This window comes from Neovison vison, chromosome 1, assembly GCF_020171115.1.
Source record: "Neovison vison isolate M4711 chromosome 1, ASM_NN_V1, whole genome shotgun sequence".
Classification (NCBI taxonomy): Eukaryota; Metazoa; Chordata; class Mammalia; order Carnivora; family Mustelidae; genus Neogale; species Neogale vison.
The window spans coordinates 40860436-40878755 of NC_058091.1; the positions used below are offsets into that span (position 1 = coordinate 40860436).

The 18320-nt window shown below is 41.7% G+C and overlaps 2 protein-coding genes across 7 annotated transcripts in view; both read left to right on the forward strand.

The window, feature by feature from the left end:
• The window catches only part of MDN1 (midasin AAA ATPase 1), a 167289-nt gene extending 157922 nt beyond the window's left edge, over positions 1-9367 (forward strand). For both annotated transcript variants that reach the window (XM_044245581.1, XM_044245572.1), the window contains exons 95-102: positions 91-180; positions 1100-1215; positions 1820-1994; positions 3453-3526; positions 3628-3742; positions 4775-4838; positions 6788-6930; positions 7977-9367. In XM_044245581.1, coding sequence (XP_044101516.1) covers positions 91-180; positions 1100-1215; positions 1820-1994; positions 3453-3526; positions 3628-3742; positions 4775-4838; positions 6788-6930; positions 7977-8165 — 966 coding nt within the window. In that variant the 3' untranslated portion in view covers positions 8166-9367. The remainder of the gene's footprint in view (positions 1-90; positions 181-1099; positions 1216-1819; positions 1995-3452; positions 3527-3627; positions 3743-4774; positions 4839-6787; positions 6931-7976) is intronic.
• Positions 9368-11605: 2238 nt separating this feature from the next.
• Positions 11606-17985, forward strand: LYRM2 (LYR motif containing 2). Of its 5 annotated transcripts, none has more exons than XM_044245611.1 (4): positions 11606-11706; positions 12201-12341; positions 14382-14451; positions 17519-17985. In XM_044245611.1, the coding sequence occupies exons 1-4, from the start codon at positions 11662-11664 to the stop codon at positions 17638-17640; spliced, it is 378 nt and encodes a 125-aa protein (XP_044101546.1). In that variant the 5' UTR covers positions 11606-11661; the 3' UTR covers positions 17641-17985. The 5 variants fall into 5 exon arrangements, with proteins under 5 accessions (XP_044101546.1, XP_044101562.1, XP_044101554.1 ...); XM_044245627.1 differs by having other exon boundaries at positions 11607-11706; positions 17603-17985; XM_044245619.1 differs by having other exon boundaries at positions 11607-11706; positions 17734-17985.
• The last annotated feature ends 335 nt before the right edge of the window (positions 17986-18320 follow it).

The following is an 18320-nucleotide window of genomic DNA, read 5'->3' on the forward strand; positions in this document are numbered from 1 at the left end:
AATTCATACTGCTCAGAAGAAGGCAGCCAGTGGTAATGAGCTGGTGATTTCAACCTAGTCTGCCTCTTATCTGTGGCTTTTTCTCCTTAGCCCTTTTTAAAAGACATCAGTGAGCTAAGACAGGAGCTGGAGAGACAGCTAGAAATGTGGCAGCCGCATGAATCTGAAAACCCAGAAGAAGTAAGTCACTGGTTTTTTCATAAGATAATCTTGTTTTTTTTTTGTTTGTTTTGTTTATTCGTTTTGTTTAAAGATATAGCAAGCTTAACAGGTTCTTAGCACCAGTTACCTTTGTACAAGGGACTGAGTGTATGGAGCCTACGTCCATCCATTGCTTTCTGCCTACTTTCCCACTCAGTATGTAGCTTAATTAAAACAGAAAAGCTGATGTATTTATTTCCTTGAGTTCCTGTTGCTCACTCTATAATGGATAGAACAGATAGGACAGTGATTGAAAAATGGCACAAAATAGGTCTTCCTCAGAGTAGGCCACCTGAACTATTGCTGGCTGACCTAATATGCCAGCACAGATTAACCAGAAGCTTCGTTTTTAATTAGAACTTCATTAAGGACTTTGCATCCTCAATTTACTGTCTATATACATGTTTGTCCCTGCTGTCATCATTCCTACTGCAGACCTGTATGCGGGCTCTGCCATAGTTGGAGCTTTGTGTCTAGGGTAGAAGCACACTGTAGAGAGATTTGCACTCATCACTCTTGCTTCTGAAACATAACCCTGAGAGCCACAGTTCCGAGGCTGGATCTGCTGCACCATCATTCCCCGTCCACAGTGCCCCACTCACACGAAGTGCCTTTGTAGATGGTGAGAGTAAACTGTTGAGATGGCTATAAATTCCATTATTTTCTGCCTTTTTCATCCTATCTCATTTGGAACCAACGGTTGTGGTTTCGGTGGAAGAGGGGACGTTTTTAAGGACGTGAACTAGCTGGCAGCTTGCTAAGAGCAGCTCTCAAGTTAGCTTCTGTTGATGAGGTTCATGCAGGTCATTTTCTGCTGCTCTGTTTCAAGCCTCATCTTGCCCTCATGACTTTGGCTGGCTCCGATGTTCTCTGGGTAACTTACTCGTTGTTGTCGCAGGAGAAGGCTGCAGCTGAGATGTGGCAGAGTTACTTGGCCTTAACTGCGCCGCTTTCGCAACAGTTGTGTGAGCAGCTTCGTCTCATATTAGAGCCAACCCAGGCAGCCAAGCTCAAGTAAGTCTTCAACCCTGGCTTCACTCGCAGTGCCCTGAAAAGATGGCAGTGTCAACTTTTCTATTGAGCTCAACCCCTAGTCACTTAAAGTGCTGGGTTATGATGGCTGTTTGTGCTGCACGGGCACCAGTATGTCATTGTGTACCCTGTTTCATGTTATCGCTAAACACTGAAGTGGCTTTGAAGTTCGGTTTGAATGCAGTTCCTTTGATCCGTTAACATCTGATGGGAAAATTGGCTGAGCCTTTGGGTGGCTATATGGGCTCGCTGCATGTGTCACTCACCTGGATCTTTTCAAAGATTTATCCAAACTCAGCTTCTGAACAGAAAAGAGTCCAAGACTTAATAAGTACAAACATATTTTTCTAATTTTTAAAATGTGTCTTAGCTTTCCTGAAAGAACCTAATTATTATTACCTACATACCCAGTTTTCCTGGCTGCCCTCAGCTCTCAATGGACAAGGAATGCTTGCGTGTGCCAGGTTATGGTTATTTGGTATTATTGGTTATAAAGTATTACAATGTAATTGTATTTTTTAAAAAAAATTATCAGAGGATGAGCAGCTGCTAACCAATCTTGGTCCCATTGGGGTAAATTTAATAGAGGAGACTATCGAACCGGGAAGCGGCTGAACATGCGGAAGGTCATTCCATACATCGCTAGTCAGTTTCGGAAAGACAAGATTTGGCTTCGAAGGACCAAACCCAGTAAACGCCAGTATCAGATTTGTTTGGCCATTGATGACTCTTCTAGCATGGTAGACAACCATACCAAACAGGTAAGGAACCCCAGAGCTGGTTTAATGAGTAATTGACAGCAAGCCATGCTCCATGGCCACCCAGAAGTTTTAAATATGTCTGGCTGAAAGCACTTTGAAATACCAATTACCTATCTGAGAATTTGATACCGTGCTTGAGAAGACCTAAAATTTTTAAAAGAAGTCAAAAGGGCGGTTTCAGAATGTCTCAAATAATTTGGTCCCTTACTGTTGGAGGCCTCTTAAGTTGTGTTGTTTTTTAGCTTTGCTGTGTTCCTGTCTAGCTCCAGAATAATTCTGACAATGTTTATTTTCCACAAAATGCAATGTACTATTAAACTATTTTTTATGACCTTGCACAACATAATATATGAATATCATTTTTAAAGAGTTCAGCGTACATCTCTTTAAGTCTGAAATTATCTGGAGTTAGTGCTCTGTTAGTATTCGTAAGACTTAAGACCCTGAATGGAATTACTTAGGCTACCACCGTATGGACACTGAAAAGGGATGTTTTTTGCAGTGATGCTATTACCTAGTGTGAACCAGTGAGCAACCTACATCTCTAGCAACCTACGCTCTGTAGAGAAAGAGTGTGACCTGTGAACCCAGGTTAGGTCCAAGTTCCTCCCTTTTTACCTCATGACATTTGATCAGTTTATTTCCTTCTTATGTGTCAGTTTCATCTTATGAAAAATGAGAATTGTAACAGAACCTCATACAGAGTTGTGAAAATTAAATGAAGTATGTACTTAGCACTTGATATGTTTGACTAAGTGTTAGTTGCTGCAAGTATCATTATCTTTTTAATGAGATTTAAATTCTACAAGTATCATTATCTTTTTGATGAAATTTAAATTCTAAAACTCTGCTGTCATTTATGTATGGGTTAAAGTACATTGGTTTTTAAAATCTTTTACCAATAAGAGATTACTTCCTTTTTTAAAAAAAAGATTTTATTTATTTATGTGACAGAGAGAGATCCCAAGTAGGCAGAGAGGCAAGGCAGAGAGAGAGGAGGAAGCAGGCTCCCCACGGAGCAGAGAGCCCGATGTGGGGCTCGATCCCAGGACCCTGGGATCATGACCTGAGCTGAAAGCAGAGGCTTTAACCAACACTGAGCCACCCAGGCGCCCCAAGAGATTACTTCTTATGTAGTGCCCCCACCCTGGGGAAATTGCTAAAAATTTTACGGACCTAACCTCTTAGGACCACATTTATTAGATGAGGTCTAGAGCAGACCTTCACTACTAGCGTAATGGATTCTGGGTTTAGGATTTGTGCTATTAGCCCCAGTCTCTGGCCACTTGGCCATAACTTAACAGTGGCCTCTGGGTTGATTGTGAATAGCCATGTTGATGTTCCCTGTGGGCCAGACAAAAATATTATTTTCTGTGGGACTCTTGGGATAAAAAGGGTTGAGAGGCACTAGAAGATATTCTGATTCTGTCAGCCTAAGCTTAACTCTCTATTTCATAGCTGGCATTTGAATCTTTGGCTGTGATTGGAAACGCTCTAACCCTCCTGGAAGTGGGTCAGATTGCCGTGTGCAGGTAAGTGTGCCTTCTAATCCCAGTGGGAAAATCAACCTCCTTTTGTTATGTTGGTCATTCCAAAAAATAATTTCCATTGTATTTGGTTTTTCTCTCTGTAGTTTTGGAGAGTCTGTAAAGCTATTACATCCATTCCATGAACAGTTCAGTGATTCTTCAGGGTCCCAGATTCTGCGACTCTGCAAATTCCAGCAAAAGAAAACCAAGATTGCTCAGGTATGCTGACGACATCAATGTCCTCTGCACAGTCATTCTTAAGTGTGGGAAGAGACACAATTTTTATTTTTTAGTTAAAAAAACTTTTTTTAAGGCTTTATTCATTTTTATGAGAATGATAGCACAAGTTGGGGGAATGGGTAGAGGGAGAGGGAGAAGCAGATTTCCCCGCTGACCAGAGAGCCTAATTCGGGACTCGATCGCAGGACCTTGAGATCATGACTTAAGCCGAAGACATGTACTTAACTGACTGACTGAGCCACGCAGGCGCCTTAGAGACATAATTTTTAGCACTCTCTCCTCCCTGGTATGATTTTAGAACAGGTAAAATTTCCAGTGGAGAACAGTTCTAAACGTCAGCCTTACGCACCACTGGAATAGAAACTTCCTTGGCAACCTATTAGCAAACAGGTGTGACTTCTTTTTCTCAGTTACTCAAAGATTGACATTGTGTCACTAATTTTTTTGGCTCCCTAGTTTTTGAGAGATTTAGAACTTTGGCAAAAATAAACCATCTTCCCATGCCCTTAAATGGGCCAATTTCTCTCTCCTATTTAATTTAGCCTAGAGAAAAAAATGATATAAAAAATAGCCAATGACTTACTCAGTTCAAAACACAGCATAGGATGATAATTCTGTCCTCTCCATGTCTACCCTGATTTAGCCTACTTTCTTTATGTTGCACTAGACATTAGTTATTTTCTTCTGAAAGGAGACAGCTGTTTCAGTAGTGATGTCTTATCTTTACCCCCCGGGGGAAGTATCTTTTCCTCGGGGGTGTGTTATAGAACACTAGTGGTGTGTACGCCAGATGCAGGCCTGTGCCGAGAGCTCCAGAACCCAAGGACAGATGCCAGCAGTGCAAGGATCGTCTGTTCCTAGTACAGGAGGCTGGAAGGGGCCTCGTCATTGCCTCGAGATCTGAAAGGTTACTTGATCATAACTTAAGAGTTAGGAGGAATTTCAGTCTCGGTGACAATGGGAAGAGAGTTTCAGCGGTTTAATAACAGCCCATCTCTGGTTCTGCTTTAGTTTCTCGAGGCCGTAGCCAGCATGTTTGCAGCTGCTCAGCAGCCCTCACAGAACGCCGGTCCAGGTGAGCTGCGGTTCTTCGTCTTTACCAACACAGTGCCTTTCTTTTGCGTGTATTCACAAGCTGCTTGCTCCCTCCCCCTGTAGCCATGACCATCTCTTAGAGTGTATGCTCTTGAGGAGAAGGTAAGCAGGAGCTGGAGAGGTGTGAGGCATTCATGTAATTTTGTACTCAACCATTTATCCATCCAGAAATTTTTATTGAACCCCCTACCCAAGAGGCTTATAACCAATGGAGGAATAGATATGAATTAATTATAGTTGACCCTTGAACAATGTGGGAGGCACCAGTTAGGAGCACCAACCCCCTGCACAGTGGAAAACCCATATATAACTTTTGACCCCTCAAAAACTTAGCTACTAAGAGCCTACTGTTGACCAGAAGCCTTTATTGATAACATACAAAGTTAATTAGCAATTGTGCATATTATATGTATTTTATACTGTAGTTTTTGTAAAGATTTTATTTATCCATTTGAGAGAGAGTGAGCGAAGAGTGGGGAGGAGCAGAGGGAGAGAAAGAAGCAGACTCTCTGCTGAGCAGGAAGCCCAGTGCGGGGCTCAATCCCAGGACTTAGAAATCATGACCTGAGCTGAAAGCAGGTGCTTAGCCGACTGAGCCACCCAGGCGCCCTAATACTGTATTCTTACGATAAAGTAAGCTAGAGAAAAATGTTAAGGAAATCATAGGGAAGAGAAAATATATATGTAGTACCTACCGTAAGATACCTGCATGTAAGTGGGCCTACCCTCCCAGTACAGACCTGTGTTGTTCAAGGGTTAACTGTTCTTCGTTGTGAACTGGTATATGCTTAGTAGGGTTCAGAGTTGTGAAGGTGGAGCAAGGCATATGGAATTTAGTATAAAGAACATTCTGTAATATTTTACTGACAGAAGCAGAGGAGGACATAATGCAGAAACCAGCTAATCCAGCAGTGATTGTCTTAGGGCTTGGAATACCCCAATTCTTCTTTCAGCTTGTTCTGAAATCTCTCAGTCGTATAAAGCAAGTCTCCTAACACCTCTAGACACCTTCTGAACTTCCTTGACAGAGAAAGACTGCCTGCTCTCAAGCATTATTGCCTTTCATTGGAAACAGCTTTTTCTTTTTTTTAGGAGTGAAACTTTTTTTTTTTTTTTTTAAAGATTTTATTTATTTGAGAGAGAACACAAGCAGGGGAAGGAGCGGAGGGAGGGGCCGGGAAGCAGACTTCATTCTAAGTAGGGAGCCTGATTCGGGGCTTGATCACAGGACTCCAGGGTCATGACTTGAGCCAAAGGCAGATGCTTAATTGACTGAGTCACCCAGGCTCCCCAAAGAGTTAAAATTTTTTTAAGTGCTTTTATTCATGATTTATTTTAATAGCCCCTCCATTTAAGTTTTCATTTAAATGGGTCAAGAAGAGAAAAATATACAAATTAGTTACAAGAAATTTGAAAGACCATTTCCAGGTTCGTGATTTGGGCACTTTCATCTACTGGCCTACTCAATACTTTTGAGGTGTTGCAAGAGGCAGAGGGAGAGAGCGTCTTAAGCAGGCTCCACATCAAGCACAGAGCCAAACATGGGGCTCAGTCTTACGAACCCCAGATGATAATCTTAGCTGAAGAGTTGGATGCTTGATCAACTGAGCCTCTCAGGCACCCCTACTTTATTATCATAAATATGTTTTAATTCTCCTATGTTGCTATACAATGAAATTGACCTAATGTGACAGAGACATTGTTTTGTTGGCTGAAGCTGCATAGGTCTTTTGCAGCCTTATGTCTGACTGGGGCATCTGAAGTAATGTCCCTTTTGCCTATGTCCAGAATTCATCAGTTTCAGACATCTGTTTGGTTAATAGTACAGAGAAAGCCTACACTAGCATGTCTTCAAGTCTGTTTGAGTTGTTAAAAGTGCGATTTTTGTTTTGTTCCCTTTTTCCTTTCCTGCTTTGTGTTCTACTCTAGAAACCGCACAGCTCCTCCTGGTGGTCTCTGATGGACGTGGCCTTTTCCTCGAAGGCAAGGACAGAGTCTTAGCGGCAGTCCAGGCCGCCCGGAATGCTAACATTTTTGTCATTTTTGTTGTACTGGACAATCCCAGTTCCCGGGTGAGTGACCACTAAAAGTTGCTTTATCTGGGGACAAAGTGGGGATTCCTTTCAACCTATTCTATCTGAAATCTGTCATAGCTCCTGCTGACGTTCTGTCATATGATATTAGTTTTTTGTGAATAACCCACTGAGGGCAGGGGTCATTATTCCCACTTTCCAGTGAAGGCCAGAAACACAGACTATAGGTAACGAGTAGGAAAACCAGAATTCAGACAGATTCCAGAGACCACCCTCCTAACCACTTGCTATGCCAACTCCTACTCTTGTGTCATCTTTGCCCTCCGCAGAGTGTCCTTGCAGGCACTGCAGCCTTGATGACGTTCTTGCCCACGTGAAACTGTAGACCAGCCCATTCCTGTTCCTTGGATTCCAGCAGTGCCCTTCTCAGAGCGGGATGCAGCGGGCCTCAGTGAAAGATGATCACAGGGCAGTTCTGTTCCGGGGACAGCACTGTCTCTGCAAGCCACATTAGGGCCAGGATAACAAGTGGGAAGACTTACCGTGAATCACTCCAAATAGTAAATGAGATAATACCCTTCTAGGAAAATTGGATTTTCTTTTCTGCCCTTTACCCTCCCTTTCAGTGTTACTTCTCCTGGAAAAGGTGCGCAGAAAGGGATCTGCCTCCTCAATAGTTCTAAAAGTTGTTTCTTAATAATCAAACATAATTAAAAAAAAAAAAAGTAAAAAATTAAAATAAAAAGCTAGGCAATAAAAGCTTTAGCAGACTTGATATAGGAGACCTAAAGATCTTTAGTGAAAGAGATCAGGGAAGAACTAGTTAAGGATACCGTTTTATTAATTTCTTTTTTTTTTTTTTTAAAGATTTTATTTGTTTATTTGACAGACAGAGATCACAAGTAGATGGAGAGGCAGGCAGAGAGAGAGAGAGGAAAGCAGGCTCCCTGCTGAGCAGAGAGCCCGATGCAGGACTCGATCCCAGGACCCTGAGATCATGACCTGAGCCGAAGGCAGCGGCTTAACCCACTGAGCCACCCAGGTTCCCCCCGTTTTATTAATTTCAAAATGTTTTCTGTTGACAGGATTCTATCTTGGACATTAAAGTGCCAATATTTAAAGGACCCGGAGAGATGCCCGAAATCCGATCCTACATGGAAGAGTTCCCATTCCCTTTCTATATCATTCTTCGTGATGTGAATGCGCTCCCTGAGACGCTCAGCGATGCTCTGAGGCAGTGGTTTGAGTTGGTGGCAGCCTCCGAGCACCCGTAGAGAAGGAGCACAGTCTAAAATGAGACTAAACCATGGTCAGACTGCGGCGCCTTTGGCCAGGTGCTCCCTCTTTTGGACAAGTGCTTCTGAACTCGCAGCTCTAAAATACGCTTTTTATCTTAAATCTGTCTGATTTATAAAAATTCACCTAATAATGACAAAGTTTGATTACAATCTACATTTTGTTCTACACTGTGCTTTCTGAGCTAGAGAGAGCCTGGGCCATCTGCGTTGCCTGGGCTCCAGCTGTCACAGCGAAGGAACTTCAGTGGTTGTGTCTGGTCTTGGAAGGCCCAGCCTAAGAGGAGGCCTGGGCCCAGCTACTTTTGCTCCTCACAGGACCCCTGAACACCTACCTGGAGAAGCTGCTAGGAGAAGAGGACGGTTCCAGTCCTTTGGACAAAGGACTAAAGGCAGCTGCCCTTTTGACCCTGCTCTAAGGCTCCACCTTCAAGCCCACAGTGTGTATTCATATGTTGCCAAAAGACACTGAGCGGCCCCTTTCTAGAGTCCTGAGGGTGTGTGTTTTCTCACTGCGTTTCATGTGACAGGAACTGCCTTCTCTTTGAGGGTAGGAATGTTGGGGTATATGTGTTCTTACTGGATGGTATAAAAATGAAGTGGCTTTTCTGTTGTCCTTCATGTTTGCTGCTTCGGGAGACTATGCAATGATGGAAAGCTGATTGTCCCTTAGGTATCTCATTCTCTCTGTGCCACAGTCCCTGTTATTGTATTTATTTCTTTATTTTATTTTTTCCTTAGCAATTAAGGGGAAGAATCATTCCTCCACTGCTTTTAAGCTGGACTGAGCCAGCCCCATTCTGGAAAAGAAATGCTGTATTTAGAAAAACTAAGCAGCTACATTTCTTTTCCCCAGTCAAAATACATCAATGGTTTTTAGACGGTTTTTACTTGGTCAGAAAGCACTGCTTGAATACTTGAAATTATTTGCTGTGTTCTGTTTAAGTTGTTGGAATGTTCTTTTGTAGACAACATGCCCTGATATAATTGTCTATCTCCACATTTGTTTTCAAGTTACACTGTGAAGTTTACCACACTTTGAGGTGGTCATCAAAGACAAATTGCTTGTTGTTTATCCAAGTGTCCTAAAGCATGTACCTGAGGTTATATCATTTTTTATTCTAAAACGCTATGCAGCTTATATTCTGAAGATTATTAAATATATACCACTGTTGACAGAACTTGTGACCCTTCTGAATGGGAACATGACAGGTATGTAAAAGGTACGCTAGGGGACGATCTTGCCTGCTCCATCAGTCGGCTGTCCCTGGCTTACGCTGGGCTGCCCTGGCCCGCACAGGGTCTCTCATTTGTGTCTCATGTCCACAGTGGCTAAGCTGCCGCGTACTGGCCTCGTGGCAGAGGAAAAGGTAAGTTGGTGAAAAACACACTGGCTTGCGAAGATGTTGCTCCAGATGACATGTTTGTTCCACTCACATTTCATTGGCCGTAGCCCTCTGTGATGGGTCAGGTAGGGAAAGACACCACCATTCTGACCAGGATGTGGTCTACCAGGTCTACCTTGTGGTAGGTAAGCTGGAGCTTCCCAGCGCGTACCCAAGAGTACTCTTTTCAGCTTGTGCTGTGATGGGAAAGGGGAGGGAAAGGATAGAAAGATTCTAAAGAAACTACAGGGTGTTAGTCCTGCCAAATAATAAAATACTCTAGGGTTACATGACATAACCCCGAACAGTTTGTTCAGACCCTAAAAAAACTACCTTAATGGGCAAAGCCCAAGAAGAAAGATTTAATAAATGTTGTCAAAATTAGTGTAGCAATTGGAAAAAAGTTAGACATCCACATCAAGCCATAAAGCAAACTAGGTGGAGTAAATATTTTAAAAGTTAACAATGAAGACAATAATGTAGGATTGCAAAGCTCTTTAGGGGAGAAACTGAAATTGAAAGCCTCAAAAGAAAAATACATTACTTATATAGAAACTTCGTAGAGCTAATATAAACAACTTTCTTAAAGAACAGGCAAACAAGCCATACAAAATTAGAATACAAACCTTGATTACCGTAACTGGACCAGTCATGAGAATTCACAAAGTGGGTGGCAAGGGCTATTTCATGTATTTTTATAAGAATTGTTATTGCCAACTAGACAAAACTTCAAAAAGTAGGCATAGGTAGCATCACCCATATAGTACCTGGTAATGTTCAAGAAAGGTAGGCATTGGGAGTGTATGTGGCAGGTCCTGTTCTCAGTGCATTATGCCCAATGCAACTCTGAGGTAGATCGCATTTCACTTTGCAGATGAGGAAGGAGGCCAGGAGAGGGTGAGGTTGCTGAAACGACACAACTGGGAAGAAGGAACACCAAAGGATTCCAGCAAGTGGGCAATCAAGTAAATACTCAGTAAATGGGTAACCAAATGAACATTTTTGGCTGTAATTCAGAAAATTCTACTTGACAAACTATAGCAAAGATTCACCAACCCTACCTACTTACATAAATTAAGGGCATGTGTGTGTTGGGAGGATAAAACAATTATGAGGAAATAAAAGCTTAAGTTGTGGGGACATTCAGTTCCTCATTACTAGTGATACAAAATTGTTATAACTACAATGGAGCAGCCATTTAAAACCTCAGAATTAATGAGAAAATTAATAAAGGGAAACTTCATTGAAGTAGAGCTGGGAGACTAGAAAGGAAAGCTGGACCAACCACTCAGTGTCCCTTCCAGGAAGAGTGATGAATGACACAGACGTGCCAGTTATAGATCCCAGCAGGTCAACAGTTAAGAAACAATTACAGGCCCCAAGAGGGAAAAAGATGAGAGGCGCAGTGTGCAAGAAATCAGCTACCCTCGCAACTCCATGAAAAATCATCTTGCTTTTTCCCAGTGGACTTTTCAAAACAACCGCTTCTCAACTGCCATTTCTGTAAAATAAGTTCCTCTCCTTTATCAGACTTGCCTGTAGTTTTTCCATAGCTTGTAAGGCCCCAACTGCAATTCTCTATTCCCAAGTAAACCCGCTTTTGTTGGTAAAATAACCTTACAGTTAAGAACATAACTAATGGCAACCACGAAGAAGCCACCATGGGGGAAATGGTTGCAAATGACCAGGATGAAAAGGAAAAAAAGACAAAAGAACAGGACACAAACATTAAACATTAAAATTTTTATTTTGAACTATGCACATGTAAAAAGTTCAATGGGAATACACAATTTCACCCCTCACTAACTTAACCAGTGCCAGGAACTGTGCCAGTTGCCTTACCATTCCTATTATCACAACTTTGTGACGCAAGAACTGCTATCCCCCTCGCAACCCCCAGAAAGTGTACTCTAGGACAAAACTGCCCAAAGCTTTATAGCTTCAGTTCAATCAGACTAAGTGTGATTCAGCGGCCAACTATAACCGGCAGCCGGTCTCCCGGGAAACCAGGCTAGCCCCGCCCCTGGTTACGGGTCCACTTCCGCTCCTGCGCACTGGAGTTCAAGGGAGGCCGGTGCTACCTGAAGGAAATGGCTACTTCCCGCTTACCCCCGGCGACACTAACGTTAAAGCAGGTAGCGCCCGTTTTTGTCAGCCTTTTAGGTCAGGTTTCCTTGATCTGATCTCAATTATCCACCCCATCCTGCGGAGTGGGTCGCGGGGGCGGGACTTCCTGGTGCGGAAGCCGGCTGTGGGGGTGGGAGGGAGAGTGCTGCCCTCTGCCCCTGGCTGGGTTCGTGAGGCGGGCGGGCTGTGGAGATCTTGGAACTTGGATGCCTCGGCCACGGTGAAGTTTGAGCTATGGTAAAGAGTGAGATCGCCAAAGAATTTTAACTGCGTTGGTTTTTTTAAAAAAAAAAGTGCTTTACTATCGTTACAGCCTCTAGTAACTGGTAGTCTTTTCTCAGCAAACAGCCCAAATACACTCTCTGTCTTTTTCTTAAAAGGGAAGTTTTTCGTTGTCCTTTTCAAAACTGAGGACCGAAGAGAAGTCATCTATTTTTTTTTTTTTTTGGTTTCCCAAAGTAGAGTTTGCAGTTGTAATTGGCATTTCTCCTCCCTTCTACAGTTCATGAGAAGGCAGCAAGTTCTCCTTCTCTACAGAAGGATTTTGCAAGCAATTCGGGAAGTTCCAAATGACTCTGACCGCAAATACCTGAAGGACTGGACAAGGGAAGAATTCAAAAGAAATAAAAGTGCCACTGAAGAGGTGAGAACAAGATCATGGTGAGGACAAGCCCTGACCGTTTTGTGTTAGTTGAATTTTTTTTTTTTTTTAAGTTTAATAGACATTTTGGAATATAAGGATCATGGAGATGTATCTACATCTTCATCATTCCTTTTAATGTTACCAATTTTCCACTCAAATGATATTTGAAATTTTATGATCTTTACAGTATCACCACCTGACTTTTCTGTTAAATCAGATATACATACACACACATGAAAAGACTGTAGTTAAGACAGCATGATGGTTTGGGAAGTATGATGACTGGGGTTTATGAAAGCATGCTAAGCATTGTGCAGTTTGGGGTTTTCCTAATACACAGTGGTTCCAGTTCTCTGTGTTGGTCCCTAACAAATGAAATGATGGAGCTGTATCTAGTATATCCAAGTAAAATAGTGACCAGCTTTCACTTTATTCTACAGGACACAATCCGGATGATGATTACTCAAGGCAATATGCAGCTCAAAGAGTTAGAAAAAAACCTTGCTTTGGCAAAATCTTAACTGTAGCGTTATTCTGAAAGACTGAATTTCAGAGTTTCCATGTATATCGTTGAGCTGACTAGACTCAATGATGGGCAGCCCAAAAGCAAGTCAAACTGTTCAGTACCTGGGAGAATATCAGAACACGGAGCATGGCACATCAGAGCAAACAAAAGCACATCAGAACAATCGCCTTAACATTGAAAAACATACCCTTGAACATGTTTTTGCAAATGTTTTTGTATATGTCATCAATTCAAGTAGCAAAAACCAGTACAAGTGGTCAGCACTTAAAATCCTCAACATCATTAACCCTCTGGGAAATGCAAATTAAAAACCACACTGAAACAGTAACGACCTCCACTGGAATAACTATAACTAAAACAGTTAGTAGCAAATATTGATAAAGATGTAGGGAAATTGGACCCCTCATACGTGCTGTGGGAATATCAAATGGCACAGCCACTCTGGAAAACAGACTGTCAGTTGCTTCAAAGATTAAGTTACCACACAAGTCAGCAGTTTCTTCCTAGGTTTATAACCAAGAGAACTGAAAATATTTCTATAAAAAACTTGTATGGGAATATTCATGGCAGCATTATTCATAATAGCCAAGAAGTAGAAGCAATCCAGAGGCCCATCTGAGAAATGATTAAATACGATGTCTGTAGAAAATTATTTAGCAATAAAAAGGAATGAAGTACTGATAACATGTCTGCTGCACATGGATGAACCTGAGACCAGTCACAAGTGATCACACGTTGTACGATTCCATTTATATGAAGTATCTAAAATAGGAAGAAAGAGTTGGTTGCCCTAGGCTGTGTGGATAGCATGGCAATGAATATGGGGTTTCTTTTCTGAGTGATGAAAACATTCTAAAGTTACAGTGGGGCTCCTGGTTGTATAACTCTGATTATACTAAAGTCCATTGAATCGTATATTTTGCATGTATGATATATGAATTATACTTCAGTAAAGGTTTTACGGATTTTTTGGCTGATGTAGAATTGACATAGAATACTGTGTAAGTCAATATTTTAAGAAACATACTGTATGAGATGTATGGAAGTATACTGACCTCAGGAGATGCCCTGGACCTTTCTTGAAAAAATCCTCCTGCATTACTGAGGGTTGTTGAGGTAGGTTCCTGAGATGGGTCATGATCCGGTCATCCAAGGATTCTCTGAAAACATCATCACTGGGAATATGTATCTTTGTTGGAAAGAAGAGAGAGAGAAGCTTTAATGAACACATTGAGGCACTAACCAAAAAGAAGAGGCAACAACATCGGAATGAAACTAATGGCAATTACCTTAGCATCCGCATAGAAGTGAGACTGTAAGGGAAGATCCTTGGTGCATTAGGTTCTCCTCCAGTGACAGGAAGAGAAAGTTTGCAGAATACATTGGAGATGAGAAGTTGACCTGAGGATACTCTGACCAGATAATGTGCAACAGTTAATTTAGTGAAAGTGAGAGCTTATGGAAGAGGCAGGATTGGCCGTCCCTACAGACCAATGTCCTCTGTTCTTTTACAGAACAGATCTAAAAAGGTAATCTCAGAATCTGACCAGCACCTGAAAAATGTAGGAGAAATTCTGCAGAATGGTAAGTGGTTACATAGTACTGGACTGCACACCAGAGGGAGAGAGAGGCAGAAGGAGGCATTCATCCATGACCTGCCTGCATTGCCAGACTCCACCCACCCAGCCCACAAGCTCAGCCCACAAGATAAAATAATTCTGAATGTTCTTGAGCCAGGTTATCTAATTCAAAATGCATGAGCTAATTATCAGATTTGTACATAGCCTTACATCAGTCAAGCTATTGCCAAGCCATCTGATGGGCAGAAGCCTTTGTGAACAGTCTGTGAACAGAAAGCACTTTCCTTCTTGCAGCATGATATACCTGTTCAAGTATAGGCAATTTCTAGTAAATCTAAAATTTTGACACTACAAATCACCTTTTCATGAGGTGTAGAAGTCAGTGACTTGGTGACATTCTTCCTAACAGTGGTATATGTCAAGGGTATAAGAGCATTTGTGGTTTAAGTTTGTAAGATGCAATTAACAGATGCCAAGAAAACAGAACTTGGGATTTGTTTTGTTTTTTTAAATTGAGCGAAACACTACAAAATTGAATTTTCATTTTCCAGAGGCTAAGATTATTATAACCTTTAATAATGGACAGCGTTTGCGCGCTAAATGAATCTTAGGCTAAACAACAATTTCTCCTCCCCTATGAAACCATGCTCATTAAGATGGCCAGGTTCTAACTCCTGGTAGAACACATTCTATTTAGCATCTTTGTCAGTGTTCCGACTTAGACAACAAATTACCCTTCTGGGTTTTCCCTGTGAACTCTACTTGCGCGGGGGCACCTGGATGGCTGAGTTGGTTAAGCATCTCAGTTTTGGCTCAGGTCATGATCTCAGCATCATGAGATTGAGCCCTGCCTCAGGCCCTGTGTTGGGCCTGGAGCCTGTTTAAGAGTTTCCCTCTCCCTCATTCCCTACCCACCCTCTAAAACAAAACAAACCCACAACTATACTCTTATCTGATTGTTGGAAGTTTTGTTCCTGAAATTTAATTTAAGGTACTTGTTCAGTTTATGTATTTGAACTACAATAAGTCAAATCTTTTAAAATTAAGATTTTTTTTAAAGATTTTATTTATTTGACAGAGTTCACAAGTAGGCACAGAGGCAGGCAGAGAGAGGGGGAAGAAGGCTCCCCGCTGAGCAGAGAGCCCCATGCGGGGCTCGATCCCAAGACCCTGGGATCATGACCTGGGCCGAAGGTAGAGGCTTAACCCACTGAGGTGGGTGCCCCTATATTAAGATTTTTTAAATATCAAAGCTTTCGAGCATAAGGGTAAGTAGCTAGGGCTATCATTTAGCATCCTGAGTATCCCTGCGTCATTACCTCCTTTGAAGTGTACCGTCAGGTTGGAAGTTTCTAAACTCAGCACAGGCCTTGCTATGGGTGGGCCTACAGAGGCCGTTCTCCTATTTGAGAAAAGCAGCATATTCTCTGGTGTTTATATTATTGGAGTCACACAAGCAGACACTCAGGAGAGGCTGAGACCCACACTTACCTAAATGCTCTTGTACAGAAGAAAAATGCTAGTCAAACAACAGAGGGAAACAGCTTACATCTACTGTGGAAAAAAACTGGGATTATGTAGAGTAATTATGTCCAAGCAGAATCAAAAACAAACTGTCACTTTGTGCCAGACTCGAAATCACCACAGCCTGTTTCCTTCCTTCAGGCAAGCATTTGAGCAATTCTGTCAGGATTAAATTGCTATTTTTGTTTACAAGGAAGAGGAAATTGCTTTTTATCTATTCTGGTTTGCATTAGGAAAATTTCTGTGTTGTTTCCCAACTATGTGTCTCATGGATTTAATATATTCATACTTACCATATTTTGGCAACATTACAGAAGAATATTTCCTTTTAAAATCAACAGAAAACAATTTGAAAAAAATTTTTTATAAGTATTCTAAAAGGTCACTGGTTTTGTCTTCTAAATCTTAATCGATTTGGCTTTTCTATCACAGAAAGAAATGTATTTAGCTTTTACGAATAATTTGTTAGAAAATGTTATTTTGCCTGCATACAGTTTTAAGTGAGGTTTTGTTCTCTTGGTTCAGTATTTTTTAAAGGTCAGCAATTTAAACAAAACCTTAAAGCTTGCACTGAGAAGTATTTATGTAATTTCCAAAATTTATTTTTCATGCAGTACACCTGATTTCTATTTTAAACCAGATGTATTTACCAGAAGTAAAAACAAGGCAAAGTGTGTCTGCATAAAAGCACTCTTTCTGGGAATCATAAATTTAGTCAACCACACAATCAAAAATATCCACTATATATTCACACTTTCATTTTTTAAATAAGAATTTTAATATCTATAGTGTTGAGAACCATGTTTAATGCTTAGAGGAGACAAATACAATGTAATAAAAATATTAAACAGAAGACAACATATCTCTCAAGTATCAGTTCTTGACTGGGAAAAAAAAAAAAAAGATTTAAGCATGAAGACATCAATTTATTTTGGGCTCCCAAAGTCAAAAGTAAGATTGGACTTATATTCAACCTAACCACAGATTTTAGTTTACTCAGTGCAGTAATTTACTAACAAAAACCCCACTGCAGTATTATACTACTTTTCTGTGTTCTACATCATTTTCCCCCGTAGCTATTGAAAGTTCCAATCTCTGTTTCAAACACAACCCACATGACAGACTCTCAGTTAATGGTTTTGCTTCTATGGAAGAGTACTAGGGTGGCATTCACTCATTGTAGCAGATAGCAGAAGGGAAAAGTTAAGACACCTATCAGACCCAAAGTTGAAATTTTGACAATACTAAAGAACAAAGACCCAGTTTTTGAAAATAAGCCATTGGTCTAGAGATGCTGCCACCATTTTGGGTTGGGAGGCTGACTGATGGTGTTCGGTTTCCTTGACTCTACTGGGTTTCCCTTCTGTTAGGCAAGGAGCTGTAACATCTGCCAGACCAGGTGCCTTTGACTAGTCTCTTCCCTGTGACCTGGACAAAAATACCCAGTTGGCAGTGATAAAACACCTGCTTCTGATGGGTGGTTACACAAGCAAAATACTTCCTTCCAAAGCACTCTATGGTTGAGATAAAATTTCATTTGTTTTCAGCATTTCTCAACAGGGATACTTCTTGGGGTAATGGGATGTATTTAATGAGTAAAAAACTGCTTAGACTACAACTTACGATCTCAGGATTTCATCTGAGTATTGGGCAGTTCTCAAGAAACTGACGTGAACTGAGGAAGGATTTTAAAGCTGTCCGTGACGCCTGACTGGGGGACCCGAGAAAGTGAAGGTACCATCTCACTCTGGTTCTGCCTCAGGAGCGCAGAGGGGAATGAGGAGACGAAGGCGGCTCTCCACGGAGCGGTGCAACAGGAGTCCCTACGGGAGAACCACACAGCCTTGATGGTAGCTGAGGAACAGGACAAGCTCACAGACATGAGCATCAGCTGGAGAGGACATGACATTGACTCCCTGTTCGGGTTGTATAATGGTGACCTCCACCTAGATCTAGATTTGTTAGGAAGATCTCTGTCCGTAGATGGTCACTATTAAAAAACAAAAACAAGGGACGCCTGGGTGGCTCAGTTGGTTAAGCAGCTGCCTTCGGCTCAGGTCATGATCCCAGCGTCCTGGGATCGAGTCCCACATCGGGCTCCTTGCTCAGCAGGGAGCCTGCTTCTCCTGCCTCTGCCTGCCATTCTGCCTGCCATTCTGTCTGCCTGTGCTTGCTCTCTCCAACCCTCTCTCTGATAAATAAATAAAATCTTAAAAAAATAAAACATCTGCAAGCCTGATTAAACAGAAACAAAGGAACTGTAAACATACTGTGTTTTCCTGGGTGTGCCCATATCAGGAAAACATTTTCTCTTTGGCTCAAAGAGCAGCATTTTACTCAAAGTTAGGG

Excerpts from the sequence above, each read along its gene's own strand:
- LYRM2 (XM_044245604.1), top strand. The coding sequence starts at position 11,662 with ATGGCTACTTCCCGCTTACCCCCGGCGACACTAACGTTAAAGCAG. Across the intron at positions 11,707-12,200 it reads CGACACTAACGTTAAAGCAG|TTCATGAGAAGGCAGCAAGT; the intron begins GTAGCGCCCGTT and ends TCCCTTCTACAG. Across the intron at positions 12,342-14,381 it reads ATAAAAGTGCCACTGAAGAG|AACAGATCTAAAAAGGTAAT; the intron begins GTGAGAACAAGA and ends GTTCTTTTACAG.